Consider the following 19,909-nt stretch of genomic DNA (forward strand, 5'->3'; position numbering starts at 1 on the left):
CCCTCACGGCTGACATTGTCAAAGGCCTTTGTAAGATCGAAAAAGGCCATGTATAAGGGCTGGCGCTGCTCCCTGCATTTTTCCTGCAGCTGTCACGCTGCAAAGATCATGTCCGTTGTGCCGCGTAGGGGACGAAATACGCACTGTGACTCTGGGAGGAGCTCCTTGGCCACAGACCACTTTAACCACAGCATGATCGAATTGGGTTCAGACAGTCTCAACCCAATTCACTTAGGATCCAAACAGCCAACAGAGGAAGGAGACTCATTCTGTCAGTCTGAGCTGGATTCAAACCCCTGTACCAGACGCGAGGGTAGCATGCTCGCCCACTATACCACCCAGTTCTCCTAACTTCTTATTTTAGTTTTATTTCTATCTAAGATATATACAATATATATAAAGAATGTCTTTATTGCATTATGCCCTGACTACTAGTCCAGGTAAATATCCTGCTCCCAAGCCTTTAGCATTGCATCATTGTAACCAAGAGATGCGTAAGACTGATCCCGATAGACATACTTTCCAATTTCATTTTCTGCTTATGAACAAACATAGAAACATAGAAAATAGATGCGGGAGTAGGCCATTCGGCCCTTCGAGTCTGCACCGCCATTCAATATGATCATGGCTGATCATGCACTTCAGTATCCCATTCCTGCTTTCTCTCCATACCCCTTGATCCCTTTAGCCGTAAGGGCCACATCTAACTCCCTTTTGAATATATCTAACAAACTGGCCTCAACAGCTTTCTGTGATAGAGAATTCCACATGCTCACAACTCTCTGAGTGAAGAAGTTTCTTCTCATCTCGGTCCTAAATGGCTTACCCCTTATCCTTAGACTGTGACCCCTGGTTCTGGACTCCCCAACATTGGGAACATTCTTCCTGCATCTAACCTGTTCAATCCCGTCAGAATTTTATTTGTTTCTATGAGATCCCCTCTCATTCTTCTAAAATTCCACTGAATATAAGCCTTATCGATCCAGTCTTTCTTCATATGTCAGTCCTGTCATCCCGGGAATCAGTCTGGTGTCATACATCTGTTGAGCACTCCCTCTGACGGTGATCAGAAGCTCAATAGTTGGCAAAGCAGAGGTACAAACCCACAGCTCACGTCTTTGTACGGCTCCAGGACATCTAAGAGCCAACTGTCTGAATACGCACGACCAGCAGGAGCATCGCCCACAGGCTCCGCACATCAGGAAGTCGCAAGCACGCTGCCAGAGGATCTTCTGTACCTTAAACTAAACGGATGGAAATGAAGAGCAGCACATGGCGATTTCCCAATTTGCATGGCTGGCAACAGGACTGGCATTTAGGAGAGATTTTCATAATTGGGATATATAACCTCCCCCAATACATCACCCAATGAGGCATGCTCAGTGAAGAGCAGCATTTATAGGAAGCACTGGTTTGGGAAATCATGGCACTACAGACAGTGAATTTCTGTCCATTTAAGTTAATGGATGGTAAATTAGGGCTGTAATTACCCAATCAGTATTGCCTACATGTGCTGCTCATCATTGGGAACACCCAGTCGGGGAATTAGCCCTTCTGTTACATCTTAAAGTTAGTGTTTGGGCTTTGGAGTCCTGTAACCTCTGTGGATTGGGATATGTTTTTGGAATCCCACTATACCTCTGGATCAGGATGTGCCTTTCAATGAAGCAATGCTTCTGGATTGGGAATATGCTTGTGGAATTCTACTTCTTCATCTTTTGTACAATAGTAATTAAAATCAAATGATGTGGTCCGCCATCACGATGGGGTTGCTTTAATCTTTCATCTATGGAGAAGGTGGCAGTATCCACCATGACCAGTTCTGAGGTGGTTGATAGTTGTCCACTGTTTGCGAGGAAGGTTTGAACCTTCAAGTTGTACTGTAGAGTGCTCGATAAGGAATCCATTTGGTATGTTGCAGTTCTTCCAAGCATTTCACCATCAGTTATTGAGGCTGAGGGGAGATCGCTGAAGGAATGCGATGATGGTCCAAAATAGTCTTCTAGATTTAAGACGGGCTGGTAGTAGGTTGGTCCAGTCAGCCTGGATCGGCATGTTTTTGCTGGTGTAGTGGTTGTATCCTCTGGAGACTTAATATTCATGGCATGTGTGTGGTGGTGTGATGTTTGCAAGCACGGGCAGCCATGGTGTTAGTGTCGATAAAAGCATACCGATGATAATTCTCATCGTAGAATTCAGCTGGACATGAATGGATTTGACATGTGGACTTGATAGCTGTTATGTATGTAAACTTTATAATAATGTAAGACTTGCCACCAGGGGGCGCAACTGTTGGAGACCCAAGGGTCACCTGCAGACCCCATGCAAGAAAGTATAAAAGGTTGTCTGCCATGCTGCTTCAGCACTCTGGAGTTTGATTAAAGAGACTAAGGTCACATCAATTTGAGTTTACAGAGTGGGACTCAGGCTGAAAAGCTCCAAGTGTGTTTTCCTGGCGCCAGAGGTCGAATTTTTGGGGAGAAAGATTGCGGCAGACGGCATCAGACCCACGGACTCTAAGACTGAGGCCAACAAGAATGCACCCAGACCACAGAATGTGATGGAGCTGCGTTCGTTCCTGGGACCACTCAACTATTTTGATAACTTTCTACCCAGGTTGAGCACTTTGCTGGAACCTTTGCATTTATTGCTACATAAGGGTGACGACTGGGTTTGGGGTAAATCTCAAGAGACAGCCTTTGATAAGGCCAGAAACCTGCTATGTTCTAACAACTTACTTGTATTGTATGACCCGTGTAAACGTTTAGTACTAGCTTGTGGTGCATCTTCGTATGGGGTAGGCTGTGTGTTACAGCAAGCCAATGTGTCAGGCAAACTGCAACCGGTTGCATATGCGTCCAGAAGTTTATCTAATGCTGAAAGATCCTACAGTCTGGTTGAGAAAGAAGCATTAGCTTGCGTATACAGGGTTAAGAAAATGCACCAATACCTATTTGGACTCCGGTTCGAGCTCGAAACCGATTACAAACCGCTCATTTTGCTGTTTTCAGAAAGCAAAGGTATTAACACCAATGCTTCGTCCCGCATCCAAAGATGGGCACTAACATTGTCCACTTATGACTATGTAATCCACCACAGACCAGGCACTGAGAACTGCGCTGATGCCCTCAGTCGGCTACCATTACCCACCACCGGGGAGGAAATGGCGCAACCCGCAGACTTGCTTCTTGTAATGGATGTTTTTGACAGCGAGGGGTCACGGCTTGCCAGATCAGGACTTGGACTAGCCAGGACCCTGTGCTATCACTAATAAAAAGCTGCATCTTTAAAGGGAGCTGATCGATTGTTCCCAGGGAAATGCAAGACGAAATTAAGCTGTTTTACCGACGCAAGGATGAAATGTCCATCCAATCGGATTGTCTCCTCTGGGGGAATCGTGTGGTTTTGCCAAAAAAAGGCAAGGAAACATTTATACTCGACCTACACAGTACCCACCCAGGCATAGTTATGATGAAGGCTATCGCCAGGTCGCACGCTTTGTAGCCCGGCATTGACTCTGAATTGGAGTCATGCGTACACCAATGTAACACTTGCTCACAGTTGAGCAATGCACCAAGGAAGGCCCTACTAAGTCTGTGGTCATGGCCCTCCAAACCGTGGTCCAGGGTCCATGTAGATTTCGCTGGCCCCTTTCTAGGAAAGATGTTCCTAGAAGCACTGGACGCTTACTCTAACTGGATTGAATGTGTAATAATGTCGTCATGTACGTCCACTGCCACCATTGAAAGCCTCCGGATCATGTTCGCCACCCATGGTTTGCCCGACGTCCTTGTTAGCGACAATGGACCATGTTTCACCAGCTCGGAATTCAATGAGTTAATGACCCGCATTGGCATCAAACATGTCAGGTCTACCCCCTTTAAGCCTGCATCCAATGGTCAAGTGGAATGGGCAGTCCAAACTATCAAGCAGAGCTTGAAACGCATGACGGACAGTTCACTGCAGACCCGGTTATCTCGGGTTCTGCTCAGCTACCGGACGCGACCCCACTCGCTTACCGGGGTTCCCCCAGCAGAATTGTTAATGAAGAGAGCACTCAAAACCAGGCTTTCCTTAGTCCACCTTGATCTCAATGATCATGTAGAAACCCGGCGTCACCGGCATAACATGTACCATGATCGCGCGGCTGTATCGCATGACTTTGAGGTTAATGACCCTGTGTTTGTTCTTAATTACGGTCATGGTCCCAAATGGGTTGATGGCATTGTTTTAGCCAAGGAAGGGAATAGAGTGTTTGTTGTCAAACCTCTGAATGGACAAACGTGCAGAAAGCATTTGGATCAGACCAAACTGCGATTCACTGACAACCAAGAACAGTTTGAAGAGGACATTACCATCATTGATCCACCAACACACACCCAACAAGCAATCGACCTCGCTGTCAATCATGAGGATGAACCCACCATGCCCGACAGTCTGATCAGACCCGCCACGCTGTAATGCAGCAATGATCCAACCAACTCACCCGTGCCAGGATTTCAACTCAAGCGATCAACCCGGGAACGAAGAGCCCCGGATCGCCTCAACTTGTAAATATCTTGTATCTAAGACTTTGGAGGAGGAGTGATGTTATGTATGTAAACTTTATAATAGTGTAAGACTTGCCACCAGGGGGCGCACCTGTTGGAGACCCAAGGGTCACCTGCACACCTCGTGCAAGCAAGTATAAAAGGTTGTCTGCCATGCTGCTTCAGCACTCTGGAGTTTGATTAAAGAGGCTAAGGTCACATCAGTTTGAGCTTACAGCATACAGTCTTGTGGAGTTATTCTGAACATAACAATAGCCATGCTGGAGAACAGTATTCCGCTGTAGAGTACACCAGGGTGATGGTTTGAGCGTCGTTTACATCTCCAGATTGGCAAGTAGCTTTGAAGTCCTTGTGAACCACTATAGGAATTTTGGAATTCTATTGCATCTCTGGATTGGGATCTGCCTTTCCGTCCATGTTGAGAATGGAGTTAAGTGTTGTTATCTGCTGTCCCTATGATTTTTGAAGTCAAACCATTTGGAGGAGGGGCAACTTTTGAAGAGCTATTGAGATTACAATCTTATGTGAAATAAAGTATGCACTGAAGTGGGTACAAAACCTGGTCCTGACTCAGTGCAGCTTGTATCAAGTGCACAATTTTTCAACTTGTATTCCCAGACAGTCATTTGATATGATATATTGCAACAATTTAGGAGAGATGTCAAGAACCATAAATCTTCCCTCCCCTTCAATACCATTCCACCCACCTGGGACGATGTGGATGAAGGGCAATGTCTTAATGGAATTGGGGCCTAAACTGTGTTCTGCTGCCCCGTTCGAAGATCATTCAGTTGTTACGAGATCTGGCTCCATTCAATGTTAGGAACATTCAGCTCTCAAACAGCATATAACTATCAGCTGTTGAACCATATAAAATAATTCCACATTTACAACTGGCTGGTGTAGCCTAGAGCTTGCAGGAAGATAGGGTCTTTGACTCCGAGCAGCAACAAGCTGAATTTGCATCAAAAAGCTCTGTTAAGACTATTATTCGTGATCGGGGACTTCAGTCCTTTAACTGCATTTTTGATTAAATGTCTTTTTTTGTTTTTCCATGAACTTGGTAATCTCATTGGCCTAGCCACCTCAAACCTTAACCAACTGTGAGGCGTTTAATATGGTTTCGGCCATTAAGTAAAAATTCGGAGCTATTGATGTTTAGGATGAGATTTTTTTTGTATTGCTGAGGTGCTGATGTGCTGGGGCCAGAAATGGATGTTTTTGAGGCACTTTGATGCTGACTTTGGACACTGCAATCAAGCCGGGAGCATGGGGAATGACCCTCTGTTTAAGGTGCTGAAGATTTGACGGTGGGAAAATCCTCCCTGGTGCAGTGCCACAGTTTCATCAAAAACTATAAACCAACTTGGGAGGGGGGAGGTGGGTAGGGTGAGTAAAATTCAGCTCCCTTATATCTTCACTGGGGGAAGTAAGGTGGTGACAAATATATTTTATGTTCATGCAAATAACTAAGAAAAAGGGAAGGTTTTGGAACAGAAGGAGAGAAGAATAAATAAATAAAGTCCAAGGGACTGGATTTTCCTCCATGTCCTGCCTGAACTCAGACAGGATAGCAATGAAAAACAGGACAAATCAGACCGTGAGCTCGACTACCGCCTCACTCTTCAATTTTTGTCCGTTTTGACCATTTTATCCATTTATTTTTCCCCATTCCTGCTGGGACTGACTGCTGCTGGTCAACTGTTCCCCGCCCATGGGAGGCAAGGCCCAGATTCCCATTTCCCTCCTACCGCCCCTCTTGACCGGCGCTCCTTAGAACCACCATGTGAAGCCTGCAGGTAGTCCCTCGGCGGAGGGCGAAGGCCTTCAGTGGTCACTTCTCCCTCCATTTAGTCCTGAGCCATCACCTACTGAATGTCTTGATCTTGGCTGAGGCCATGGTACAGTAGCATAGTGGTTCTGTTAATGGACTAGTAATCCAGAGGCCTGGACTAATAATCCAGAAACGCGAGTTCAAATCCCAGCTGTGGAATTTAAGTTAATTTAAATAAATCTGGAATTAAAAAGCTATTGTTAGTGATGTCCATGAAACTACCAGATTGTCAGAAAAACCAAACTGGTTCACTAATATCCTTTAAGGAAGGGAATCTGCCATCCTTACCAGGTCTGGCCAATAAGTCTCTCTCGACCCACAGCAATGTGGTTGACTCTTAACTGCCCTCTGAAATGGCCTCGCAAGCCACTCAGTTGTACCAAACCACTACAAAACAATCAGCACTGTGGGAGCACCTTCACCACACAAGCTGCAGCGGTTTAAGAAGGTGGTCACCACCACTGCCCTCTGAAATTCCAATTTGGGATGGGCAATAAATGCTGGCCTTGCCAGCGATACCCACATGCCATAAAGGAATTCAAAAAATGTTTTATTACGCAAGACTTCAGGGCTTTTGCTGCCACTTCTCTTGCTACAGATTACACCAGGTTTCCCTTCTGGACAGCAGTGGACCACCCTCGTGGTGATAGGAAGCTCGAAACGTACGGCAAATGCCACCCACCCCCCCCCCCCCCCAATCCAGGAAAATGGATTACAACAGGTTTCCAGCGGCAGATGGAAAGTTCTGTCCCATTGCTTTCCCACAGTGAACAGGGAAATCCAGCCCCTTATATTTTAAGCAAAAACTGCAAATCCACTGTGTAAGTTAGTGCAACTCTTGAGAATAAGAGATTTTGAGGCAGGAAGAACAAGGTTGTATGTGAAGTGGGAGGGAAAGCTATCTGTAAGGCCTCTTTCAGTAAGTATGTAATATTTTTACCTTGTGTTAGTGATAAAATATATCGCTTCAGCAAATTGCTACATTACAGTGATGAATCAACCACTGTTGCGTTTAACCTGTTATGGGACTGTGGTAAACAGGAACAGTGTTGCATGAGTCCTGGGATACGCAATGGGCAGCGTCACGGTGCGACTTTCAACATTCTGTATCCTTTAAGTGACAGTTTTATAAATTGCGGAAATAGTGGGTTGAATTTTAATGGGGCAGGCTGGTTGGGGGCAGTGGGGCTGCGAGGCGATTGGGAAACCCAGGAGAACGTGTTTTCCACAGACCCTGCTGACTTTAATGGCAGGGCCCAATTTGCATGGGAAGTCTCTGTTTCCCGCCCACATCCAACCAGATTGAGAGGCTGGCTGACTCCTGGCAACTAAGCCTGCGGCACTAGGCTGCGCAGGAATGGATTGCGGGGGGGTGGGGGGGCAGCTGGTGGAGCATGGGGGGCTGGGAGGTTGGGGGGTTTCGAAGATGATTGGGGGCTGCGGAATGACCGGAGAGGCAGGGATCGCATGGATCGGGGACTGGAAAGCGTCCAGACGAATGGCGGGGGGGGGGGGGGGAAATTGCCGGGAGGAACACGGGGTGGCGGTGTCCGCAAAGATCGGTGGCTGGAGGAGCAGGGTTGCGGTGCCTCTTGTGGGGATTTGAGGCCTGCGGGGGGTGGGGATTGGTGGCCTTGGGGAGATCGGAGGGCTTGGTGGAGAAGGCCCTGATCGTGGATTAGGCAGGGTCCCTGGATTCAGCTGGTAAGTGTAAAGGCACTTAGCTCCTGGATCCAGCAGTTCTCACCCGGCTTTAACTGGCGGGTTTCACGAGACGTGCAAAACCCGATTAGCTAAAGTTAAATACAAAATAGACATCATCATATCATCATCGGCAGTCCTTCGAAGCGAGGATGACTTGTTTCCATGCCAAAAAGGGATGAGTTCATAGGTCTTTCAATGTTCCAAACCCTGAACTAATATTCCAGGTCCTGAACTACAAGTTGAAGGGTGGAAGATGCCTGTGCATGGATTTTTTTAATGTGTGGTGGCCGTGCACCCCAGCCACCACACGGGCTTCACAGAGCTAGGTCTTGGTCCAGTGGCAAGGGTTAACCAGGACGACTGGAGACCAGCTCTGCTGCACGGACCTAGTGCGCACACATATCGCAGTGTGGGCTGGCCCGTGCTGCCCCATGGCCCTCAGCTCTTCTGAGCCCCAAATTCACGCCTCTCCTGGACCTCGGTCCCTTCCATCTACAAACTCTTGCCGCTCCTTCGTCCCTCCTGCTGTACCTGCCCGCACTGCAATCAGCGACCTGGCTTCGCAGCCGTCGCCCTCCTGCAGCAGCACGCGCTGCTCGCTGAAGTGGCATGCCACCACACGCTGCTCCCTCCAATGGCCTCGGCCTGCTGATGGTCTTGCAGGCCAGGACCGCGCTGATGTCTGAAAAAGTGTTTCCTGATTTCCCTCCTAATTTTGAAATAGACAACTCGCCTCTTGGTTATCTGCTCCCCCCGACGTCCCACCTCCATTAAAGCCGGAACTGTGTGGGTTCAGGTCAAGATTCAGATTTTTAAAACACTTTAATTACCCTAACAACCCCAACCCATTTGTTCCTTTAGGTTAAAATCCCCTCCAATGGAAGTTGCTGGAAAATAGTAGTGTGTTAGCCAGTGGCTCAGTTGGTAGCATCCTTGCCTCTGAATCAGAAGGTTGTGGGTTCACTCCAGAGACTTGAGCACAAAAACCTAGGCTGACACTCCAGTGCAGTGCTGAGGGAGTGCTGCACAGTCGGAGGTGTTGTCTTTTGGATAAGGCATTAAACTGAGGCCCTGTCTGCTCTCTCAGGTGGATATAAAAGATCCCATGACACTATTTTGAAGAAGAGCAGGGAAGTTATCCCCAATCAACATCATTAAAGCAGATTATCTGGTCATTATCACATTGCTGTTTGTGGGAGCTTGCTGTGTGCAAATTGGTTGCCGCATTTCCAACATTACAACAGTGACTACACTTCAGAAGGTACTTCATGGGCTGTAAAGCACTTTGAGATGTCATGTGGTCGTACAAGGCGCTATATCAATGCAAGTTTTTCTTTCTTTCTTGCCTCAGTTTTTAAAATAAGGCTTTAATGGGATTACATTTATAGGGAGCAGTTCAGTACCATCAAGTGCATCAATAAATTTTGGGGAGGTGGGGTTTGTGAGCTTTTTGTCCGTGCTGATTATAATGAGGAATTTCAGCTATACATTTTGGACACCCAGTGCATATCAACATCAAATATCTCACCCAACAAAAACCTATCGATCTTCCTGCTGCCAGCTCCAATTGTCCTAGCATGGAAACCATTTTGGGGAGAGAATTTGAGATTTTTACTACCCTTTGTATGGAAAAAGTGTTTCCTGATTTCCTTCCTGAAAGGCCTAACTCTAATTCTAAGATTAGGTTCCCTCGTTCTTGATTTCCCCACCAGAGGGAAATAGTTTCTCTTTATCCTATCGAATCCTTTTAATATTTTAAAATCCTCAATCAGATCGCCCCTCAATCTGCAGTACTCCAGGGAACAGAGGCCAAGTTTATCCAACCTGTCCTCAAAATGTAATCCTCTAAATCATTCTGAGCCATGTCCAGGTTAGGTATGTCATGGATTAAATGCAGAGTGAAGCTCCCTCTTCTTTGCCTGAGCGAGGTGCTTCAACCCCAACCTCCTCAAGCACCTGCACTGGTTTCTCTATTTTGCGCACTTGCCATCTTGTCTCCCAGCCTCTGGCGGATGAGGTCGTCCACTTATGTCGATCTGCCGATAATTATTTTCTGCTGTGGGCCCACAAATGGATTGCAACTATTCAAGCTCATTTCACTTACGACCTGCAGATGGAGAAGACTTTTTTATTCCATCAGTTTGGACTGGATTCAAGTCTAAGCTGCAGGGTCAGGAAGAGAATGCTGACCCGCGGCACCATCGCCTACAGATAGACAGCATAGTTTCTGCATTTTTATTGGTTTATGTTTTGCCTCTTTTTAATGGGAAGGCTGGTTTGGGAAGGCTGGTTTAAAAGCCATTATGCGGTAATTAAGCTACACCTGTTTAGTACATTTTAATTTCTCTCACCATCAAATGTAATTAAGTCCAGAGTTAAAGAACCATCTGTGGGGAATTTGAGATGTTCCCAGTCAGACGGCTCTTGGTGCTATTAGCACAAGTTCAATTGCAGTGATGCGCAGAATAAGCAATTTTATCCTGAAGTTGGCGCAGGCAATGAGCTGAATGAGAGAGAGCAGAGTGGAAATCAGCCCTGTCCCACTGCCAGGAAGATGTCTTATAGGAACAGATTTATTGAGCATAAGCTTCGGACTTCAATCAATAACCTGCTTTGACGTTGATAGTCTTCGAGGAGCTACTGCTCCGAAAGTGGCCTTTTGTTTAAAAGCATGATGCTGGTAGGCCACCACTGCATATGGATTGGCTGGCAGCTCCAATCCAATACTATCAGAGCTCAACAGACCTTTCAGTGCAGCCGTGTGTTGCAGTTGTACACATTGCAATCGATTTTGTTTCAAATGTCATGTTCTTAAAGGTTATAGTTATATTCACAAGGCATTCCCATTGGCTTTTAAATTTCAAGTTATTTTCCCTGTGCAATCCTTAAGATTACCATTTAAAATTTTCACCGCCGCTATCTAGCTGCAGCAGTCGGGATGTTTATTGTGTGGTAACTTGGCTATTTTTGTTCAATCTGATTTGGAAACAATGGAATTATTTATTTTCTCCAACCCTCTCCCTGGTTATAAAGGGCTCAATTTTGCCCAAGTGCGCCGACTTTGCGTGCTGGAAACGGCACCGGAAAAAAGTCGCTCCATCCTGGCCGCTCTTCCGAACCCCCGGAGTCCCAGCGTGGCGTGCATTGTGAAGTGGGGGGGCGGAGCAAGAGGCCAGCGCCGAAAACCGTGCCGGCACCTGCGCGCATGCACAGTGAAGTCTGCGCGCATGCTCCTGCCCTCCCAGCGTGTCTTGTGGCTGTGAGCAGGACCCGATGCTCGCAGCCCCTGTCCCCGGCCGAAGGGACACCCCGATATCGCCGTACCCTATCCCCGGACGAGTGGCCTCTCACGCTGGCCGGCCAACCCACTGAGTTCCCCGGCCAAGGTAGGACTTCAGTTTTATTTTTTACCCATTGATGGTTGTGCTTGAGAGTTTTGATTGGGGGGGGAGGGGGAGGTGGAGAGGAGGAGAGTTTTGGGGGGGGGGGGGAAGAAAGAGTGTTTTGGGGGGGTGGTGGGGGGACTTTAAAAAAAAACTTGATTCTGGCATAAAGGTAGGACTTCTATTTTGTTATTTGTTATTGATTGATTGCTTATTACTTTTTGTGGTTTGTTTAGTGCCTTGTAAGTCTTGGTGCCGGTCCTCAGCTTCCTTGTATTTCTTATTTGTTATTGAATGCTTATTGTTATGCTTTGTTTAGTGCTTTGTAAGTTTTGGTGCTTTAAATGTCCTAACCTGCGACGATTTTTTAACTGCCCGCAATGTTTTTCCGACCTGGCCACATACGCTGACCTAAGTCGATTTGGAGTAAGTTTTAGCTGGCCAAAGTGGCATAAATGGTCAAAACTGGCGTAAGTGGCTGGGAACGCCCCCTTTTGGAAAAAAAAACTGAACTAAAAGAAATCGTACCTAACTGACTTACTCTGGAGCAAATTTTTGGGGGAAAATGGCATTTTTTAACTTACGCCAGAAAAAAAGGTCATGGCCAAAATTGGGCCCATTGTCTCCTCCCTCAATGTGGTGACTTCTGCTGGGGTGGCCCTTTTGGTACCTCAGCCAAATAGCCATTCTTTAATGTATGAGTCTGGACAGGCTCTTCCACTGTGCAGGTCATCACAGCTGAGCACAGTCCAGTGCTCACTCAATGTCCACACATGGCAAAGGTCAAAGAACACTGATTGGGGTAGAAATTCTGGCTGATTTTGTTTCACTGGGCAGCGCAATTGACCACTGAGCCATCAAAGGAACTTATAAGAAATACATTTAAAAAGAATAAGCTGTGGGCATGTGGACCAGTGCTTTGACACCATAACAGGCTGTACCCCTCTTGAATTTCCTCAGTGGAAAGTTTGTGATTTTTGGCACGTTGCCAGGGAACATAGCCGAGCGGTGCCACATGAGGTGGGAAGGAAACCTTTTAGGAGAAACAATCAGAGTCGTGCTACTGTGGCAAGGCTGTGAGTCGGCAACCATTAGATTATGTGATGAAACCAGCACAAAGTGATCCAACATACTGCAGCATCGAACGGCACTCAGAGACTTACTTCTAAAACTGTCCTCACCAGTGTGTTTCCTTTCTCCACAGTGTGATTTCTGCGAGAAGGTACTACTTCGAGCTGCTTCACAAGCAGGATGATAAGGGATCAGATCACGTGGAAGTTGGGGTAAGTGACAGTGACTTAGTGACTCTCTCAGAATAGGATGCTCATTGGTGGATTAATCAGGGACTGGTCAATACCAAACTGATTCAATGCATCTGCTCCGATTATCTCAGCTCGCTCTCAATTAAATACAAAAGTAAAATACTGCGGATGCTGGAATCTGGAATGAAAACAGAAAATGCTGGAAATCTCAGCAGGTCAGGCAGCATCTGTGGAGAGAAAGAGAGTTAACATTTTGGGTCGATGATCCTTCGTCAGAACGGAGAATGTTCGAAAAGAACAGATTCTTAACAAGCACTGAAAGGCGGAGGGGAATTAAATGTTGCGCTCCCAAGATTGGTATTTAAGATACTGTTGGAAATTGAAAAATATTGCCCTCCTTAATTTAGATGACTGTAACATTGGGTGGCGAGACTTGTCTGTAATATATGCCTGTTTTTAACATGGGCCCAGTTTTGTATGTGGTTTGAGTGTCCCACTTCATACATGAACTAATTTACATGTGTGAACTGCCAGTTGATGATTAACATGAAGATCCATAAACGAGCATTGCTGTGGTAACAATCTATGTCGTCATCATCATCATCGTCATCATAGGCAGTCCCTTGGAATTGAGGAAGACTTGCTTCCACTCTTAAAATGAATCCTTAGGTGGCTGAACAGTCCAATACGTGAACCCCAGACTCTGTCACAGGTGGGACAGATAGTCGTTGAGGGTAGGGGTGGGTGGGTGGGACTGGTTTGCCGCCCGCTCTTTCCGCTGCCTGCGTTTGATTTCGACGATGATAGGATACAGGCTTTGTATTCACGGTCACAATTGCTGTCGGTGAGTATGCCATACTGTGTCATCATTGAGTGTAAGACTGGTTCAAGCGTGGAATTGGCAGAGATCCATCCACCCTCAAAATTTGGAAATATTACTGGATACAAAGGGGGAAAGAAAGTAAGAGCATGAATGGGGTATGTTTCCAAATGCAACCATTTTGGACCTCATTCCAAGATGTCATCAAGGCGGTGACTAGCCACAGGCCTACAGATGTTGCTCTCGAGAGTCGAGTTCCAACTGCAGCATTCAAGTTACACCGCTCATGAAAATTTCCTTTGGAAAAGTTCCACTTCCCACCACAAGAGTCATACTCATGAAGGATCTACGGGACATATGCCATTTGGAGCAAGTGATGTCTCCTCCTGACACTGGAGGGGTACAAAGTAATCTGGACCCTCATTCTTGGTGTCTTGCTTAATGAGACCCGCCCTCGTGGATATCGCAGCACATCCGCCGAAGGCCAACCTGAGAGAGAAGGTTAGAAAATGCCAATCTACCTTCAGGGAGGACAAAGGGCCATACCCAATCCCTGCACCATTCCAAAACATAATAAATAATATCCCAGATTCCCTTGATCACTTATCCCCTCCTTTCCCCCTCCGCCCCCACTCCCCCCCTCCGCCCCCCCCAGCCCCACCACTAACAACCCATCTTGATCCTCACAACATGCAGCATTGTGAAACTATATAAATGTTTATAACTCGATGTACTAATGTCGATTCTTGCCAATTCTTGCTGTCTTGCCAATATCACAACAGACAAAATGTACAATAAGCAATGCCAATAGGTAGACGAAGAGAAAACTGTGCAAAACAAGTGAAAATTAACTGTCATGAAAAGCATTCCTCTAGTAAAGTTAACAATTCAGTCACATTGTTTGAAAATAAATTGGTCTGATTGTTTGTTTGAATACTGTGTTCAAACTCAATTGTGAATACAAAATGCTGATACCATGGTGGGTGTCAGTCAATCATCGAGTTTACCGAGCAGTGAAAAAAATATACTCTGGTAGTTTAAGACTGAGGCAGGGGCAGTCATTTTTCTTCAAAGGTGTAAAAGCACTGAGAAAACAAGATAGTGGCTGAACCAGCAGGAGAAGATGGAATAGAATACCAATCATGAGAAATATACTCATGCTACACTGGTGGAACTGATTCTACCTGCATGTCATGACTTTGCCAGAACAGTACGGGTGGTCATCTATTATTATCTAAGCTTTAATTGAATATTAAACCTTCAAAAAGATCTTAAATTAGTTAACAGAAAAAGATGGGAAGTTGTGCAAAATACCACTAAGAGCCTTTGAAAAGGACCTTGACAGTGTAAGGGTAGTAGAGTCTAAAAGCCAAGTAAAGCTGTACTTACTGTCTCCAGTTATGTGATGAGCGCCAATGAAATCTGATTGTTCTGTGCTTTAGTTTGAAGGTATGTTCAGGATTATGTGTAGGCTATAATGATAGGCTGCAGATGCAAATCGATACATGGAAGGCTGTGCTTGGGATCCTAAATCATGGGAATGGAAACCAGTCAGCTTGTGTAATTATATGCAGACACACACACTCACCCGCACACTGACATACACACACACGTGAAATTTGTAAGGGGACTGGCTTTATTCCATTCTTGACATTACTTTTGCTTTGGTCAGGAGTGGCATGGTGTCACTTAACTGTTAACTTAACGGCGCCAAAAAACTTACTCACGATTCTGGCCGCTTTGCTGTGTGTCCTGGGTCCTGGCGTGGCGCTCCTCGTGAAATGGGGGGCGGAGCTACAGCCCTGCGCCAAAAACAGTGCCGGCAGCTGTGCGCATGCGCAGCAGAGCGGTCGCATATGCGCAGTAGCTCCTTCCCATGATTGTGGTGATGATGCCTGCAGAACGCGTCCCCCCCCTGCCCATCCCAGGGCCAAATGGCCTCTGAGGGCTGCAAGAAACAGGTTAGTGCAACTGAGTTTTGATCGGAGCGAGAGAGAGGGGGAGAGTTTAGTCGTCTTTGGCTGCAGTCTAGTGTTTTTGGACCGAGGATAGCTTGTCGTATAGCGACGTCGCTGGCCATGCTGGTCTGGCTTTGCGTTCGTTTCGTCGGGTGGCGGTTTGCCAAAGAGTCTCTGCAGTGCCGTGTGTTGCGCTGGACCTCGGTGTCCTTCCCCATGTGGCCCACCTGGCTCTAGCACACTTGCCGACCGCTGAGCGTGCGCCCAAGTCAGTCCCCGTACATCTTGCTGCCGTCGCTGTTGCCTGCTTTTATCCTCCGACACTTCAAGCTGCCCAGCCACTGCTTCTGGCCTTTCTATCTCTCTCTCTCGCTCTCGCTTTCTTGCTCTCTCGCTCCAATGTCGCCTGTCCCTCTGGCACGCTCTCTCTCTCTCTCTCTCTCTCTCTCTCTCTTTTCTCTCTCTCTCTCTTTTCTCTCTCTCTCTCTCTTTTCTCTCTCTCTCTCTCTCTCTTTTCTCTCTCTCTCTCTTTTCTCTCTCTCTCTCTCTCTCTCTCTCTCTCTGAATCGGGACTCCAGAATGGTGTGAGCCGAGCCCGGACTCCAGCGCACTCGTGCACCCACCCCCCGTCCATCTGCCTGTACTAACCCGCCCAGGTTGGTCTTGAGGACAGCGGTGTACGTGTTGTTGTGCTGGAGATACCGGCTGGCGCCGACAAAATACCCTTCTGCCTACGAGCTAAGACCCCAGGGCTTAACTCGGGCGTGTCGGCCGATCTCCGAATTCCTTTCGGGGCTAAATGGAGTTGTCTGCGGTCCCTCACACAAGGGAACTGAAGCCCCATGCCTCTGCCAGGTTTCAGGCTGCCGTTTTTAAAGCCCGACCAAACACCCGAAAAATGGGTAAAAAGGGAAAAAACTCCCGGGTTGAAAGTTGGTGGGGCGGCAGCCGCATTTTCCCTCCCCATCCCAGGCCGAAGGGACTCCCGCACGGCCAGCCGCTGCCGAGTTTAGTTGAAGGTAGGATTTACTTCAGTTCTTTATTTGTTAATTTAATTATTTACTTCAGTTCTTTATTTTTTATTGAATGCTTGTTACTTTTTGTGCTTTGTTTGGTGCTTGGTGGTGCTTTAAATGTAGATACTTGCACCGACTCCTTAACTCTCAGGAAGGTGCTTCTGTGCGGACAGAAGTGGCAACATACGCTGGCCTGAGTTAGTTTGGAGCAACTATTTGCTGGCCAAACTCGCTTAAATGGCCAAAACAGGCGTAAGTGGCTGGGAACATCCCCTTTTGGAAAAAAAACAGAACTTAGGTTTTTTTTAACTAACTCACTTACAATGGCGCAAATTAAATGGCCAGGATTGTAACTAAAAAGATACTCCAGAAAAATCAAATTGCTCCAAAAAAAATGGAGCAACTCCTGGGGAAATTTGGGCCCATTTAATTACTTGTTTATTATGCAGAACTTGCATCCCCTGTATACATAACTGCTTAATCAAAATATTTTATTGTTTTACATTATATTAATAAGGTGAGGTTTGCTTCCTGGGCCATAAACTCTGGAACACCCTCCCTAAACCTCTCCGCCTCTCTGCCTCTCTTTCCTCCTTTAAGATGCTCCATAAGACCTACCTCTTTGACCAAGCTTTTGGTCACCTGCGGTAATTTCCTCTTGTGTGGCTCAGTGTCAAATTTATTTGTTTTGTCTTTTAAAACTCCTATGAAGCGCCTTGGGGCGTTTTACTATGTTAACGGCACTGTATAAATATAAGTTGTTGTTTTCAAACACTGGTTGACTAGAACAGCAATCTTCCGTTGGGGAGGCAAATTAGACATACAAACAACATGTCTAATTTGCCTCCCCAACGGAAGATTGCTGTTCTAGTCAACCAGTGTTTGAAAACAACAACTTACATTTATATAGTGCCTTTAACGTAGTACAACATCCCATGGTACTTCACAGGAGCATTATCAAACAAACTTTGACACCAAGCCACATAAGGAGTTATTTGGACAGGTAACCAAAACTTGATCAAAGGGTTAGGTTTTAAGCAGCATCTTAAAGGAAGAGAGAGAGAGGTGGAGAGGCTTAGGGAGGGAATTCCAGAACTTAGGGCCTGGGCAGCTGAAGGCACGGCCGTCAATGGTAGAGCGATTAAAATCTGGGATGCGCAAGAGGCCAGAATTAGGGAAGCGCAGAGATCTCGGAGGGTTGTAGGGCTGCAGGAGGTTAAAGAGATAGAGGCTGGTGAGGGCACAGAAGAATTTGAAAACAAGGATGAGAATTTTAATAAAACACCTTGCCAAGAATTAAATAGTGTAGAGCTGGAAACCTCTAACTCCTTTACTATCTGGGAGCAAAACCTTGAAGGTTCATTGAAGATATTGCAATATGGGAGCGGGCAAGGCGGACCCCTCCATTACATTTTATTATGCTCATGCGGCTCCTTCAATTCTCTCCGCTTCATTATCCCAGTTTTCCCGGTCTCCCACACCATCACATCGTTACACAAGACCTTTTACTAGATCCGTTTCCAACCTCAACCTCTGCCCTACCACACACACTTAGTTCAAAAAGATCTGAGCAAACTTTGTTCTCCCTTTTTCTTCTCCCAGAGCTCATTTACTATCTAAATTATCGTCAATCCTGCCAAGAAATTAAAAAAAAAATTGTGGCAAGATTGTTCTGTATGTTTTCTCAGACTCCTTTTATTTCCAGCTCATGGAGCAATTGCCCACAGCAGACAAAACAGGAGCCAGTAATCTAATGGGCAGCCCCGGCACAGTACATTCTACTACCTGTACGGCAGACGATCCCTTGTCACTGCCTATTTCACAGTAACGTAACCCAAATGACCATGCTACATGTGAGCCTTGACGGTGAGTTTTGGCGGAGTATAAGACTACCAGAGGGGAGGGGCAACGTGAGGGCCTTCACAGTTGATCCCAAGTGAGACCACAGCTCAGAACTTACTTAAAGCACACGCTGAAACAACAGCGTAAGTATGGCATAATGCCGAGTTTCAGCGTCAAATTTTGAGGAAATTCGGATATAAATGACTTGCGTCCATTTTTAAGCTCGGCTCAAATTTCCTCCATCTTTTACACTGATTCTGCAAAACCGCAGCTGAAATCGTTTGCCATTCATTAATTTAGCCCTGCCCTCTATGCTAAAGTGCAGCTCATGTAAATTTCCTGAATTTATGCTGGTTCAGAATGGGCTGTAAATTTTACACCTAAAATTTTAGGTGTAATAGGACCCAAATTCATATCTCTGGTGTTTTATGGCTTTTTTTCAGCATTTTTTTTTTCCATTTCTCACTGAGACCGGTGCATTCTGCCTGCAGCAGGTCATTCAACTGGTTTGGAAAAGAGTCAGAGCAGCATAAAGGTCTACTGATGTCACAACAGAGGAGAGAGTGTGTTTTAAGGTTCTCCAATGCAGTACTGGAGGCCTTGGTGCAGGAGGTTAACACGAGGAGAGAGGTCCCTGTTTCCACAGATGGCCCTTCAGGCAAATGCACAAAAGGCATTGGGAGCAGTTAGCCATCATGGTGAATGTCAGCAGTATAGCCCAAGGACCTGGATGCAGTGCAGGAAGAAGTTTAATGACCTCATACGAGTAGTCAAGGTGAATTCATCTTTAACATCCCACCATCTACACCACTCGCTGCTCAATGTACCACAGCCCCATCACTCACCCACCAACAATCTCCACCAAACACGACTCATACCTCACATTCATAGCTTCACCTCGCCCTCACACATTAACCACTGCTGCAAGCCTCACACCCACCTCTCACAGCTTCCACATACTTTCAGCTATTCAACCGTATCAGGCAAATCACCAAACAGATTACACCACACTCACTGACACACTTCCTTCTCTCTTGCAGGACAAGGTGGCTCACAACCAGAGGCAGCAGGACCTAACCAGTAGGGGACAGACGCGCCTGCATAACCTGACCCTGAAGGAGGATACTGTGCCATTACTGGCGGGCAGGCCATTGCTGAGCCCGTGGCCAGTGGTATGGCTGAAAGAATACAAGATGACGGTATCCTCATGTAATCCTCCTTCTCACATCCCATTTCCCCCTCATCTCACAATCTCTTCTGATTTACGAACTGCACGTAGTGTAAGCATGCACCTCTTGTTTTATCCCTCCCCTCACTAGAAACATAGACATTTACAGCGCAGAAGGAGGCCATTCCGGCTCATCGTGTCCACGCCGGCCGACAAAGAGCCACATGGCCCTTGGTCAGTAGCCCTAAAGGTTACATATAAACCTATGAACAATGACGGAAAGGCAAAGAGCACCCAGCCCAACTAATCCACTTCACCACGACTGCGACACTCCTTATACTAAAACGTTCCACACTCCACCCCAACCGGAGC

The 19,909-nt window shown here is 46.5% G+C and overlaps 1 protein-coding gene across 1 annotated transcript in view; it reads left to right on the forward strand.

Moving 5' to 3' along the window:
• The window catches only part of LOC139279435 (N-acetyl-beta-glucosaminyl-glycoprotein 4-beta-N-acetylgalactosaminyltransferase 1-like), a 980,786-nt gene that overhangs the window by 669,205 nt on the left and 291,672 nt on the right, over nt 1–19,909 (forward strand). Inside the window, exon 8 of the mRNA XM_070898559.1 lies at nt 12,676–12,754. Coding sequence (XP_070754660.1) covers nt 12,676–12,754 — 79 coding nt within the window. The remainder of the gene's footprint in view (nt 1–12,675; nt 12,755–19,909) is intronic.

This window comes from Pristiophorus japonicus, chromosome 14 (genome assembly GCF_044704955.1).
Source record: "Pristiophorus japonicus isolate sPriJap1 chromosome 14, sPriJap1.hap1, whole genome shotgun sequence".
NCBI lineage: Eukaryota > Metazoa > Chordata > Chondrichthyes > Pristiophoridae > Pristiophorus > Pristiophorus japonicus.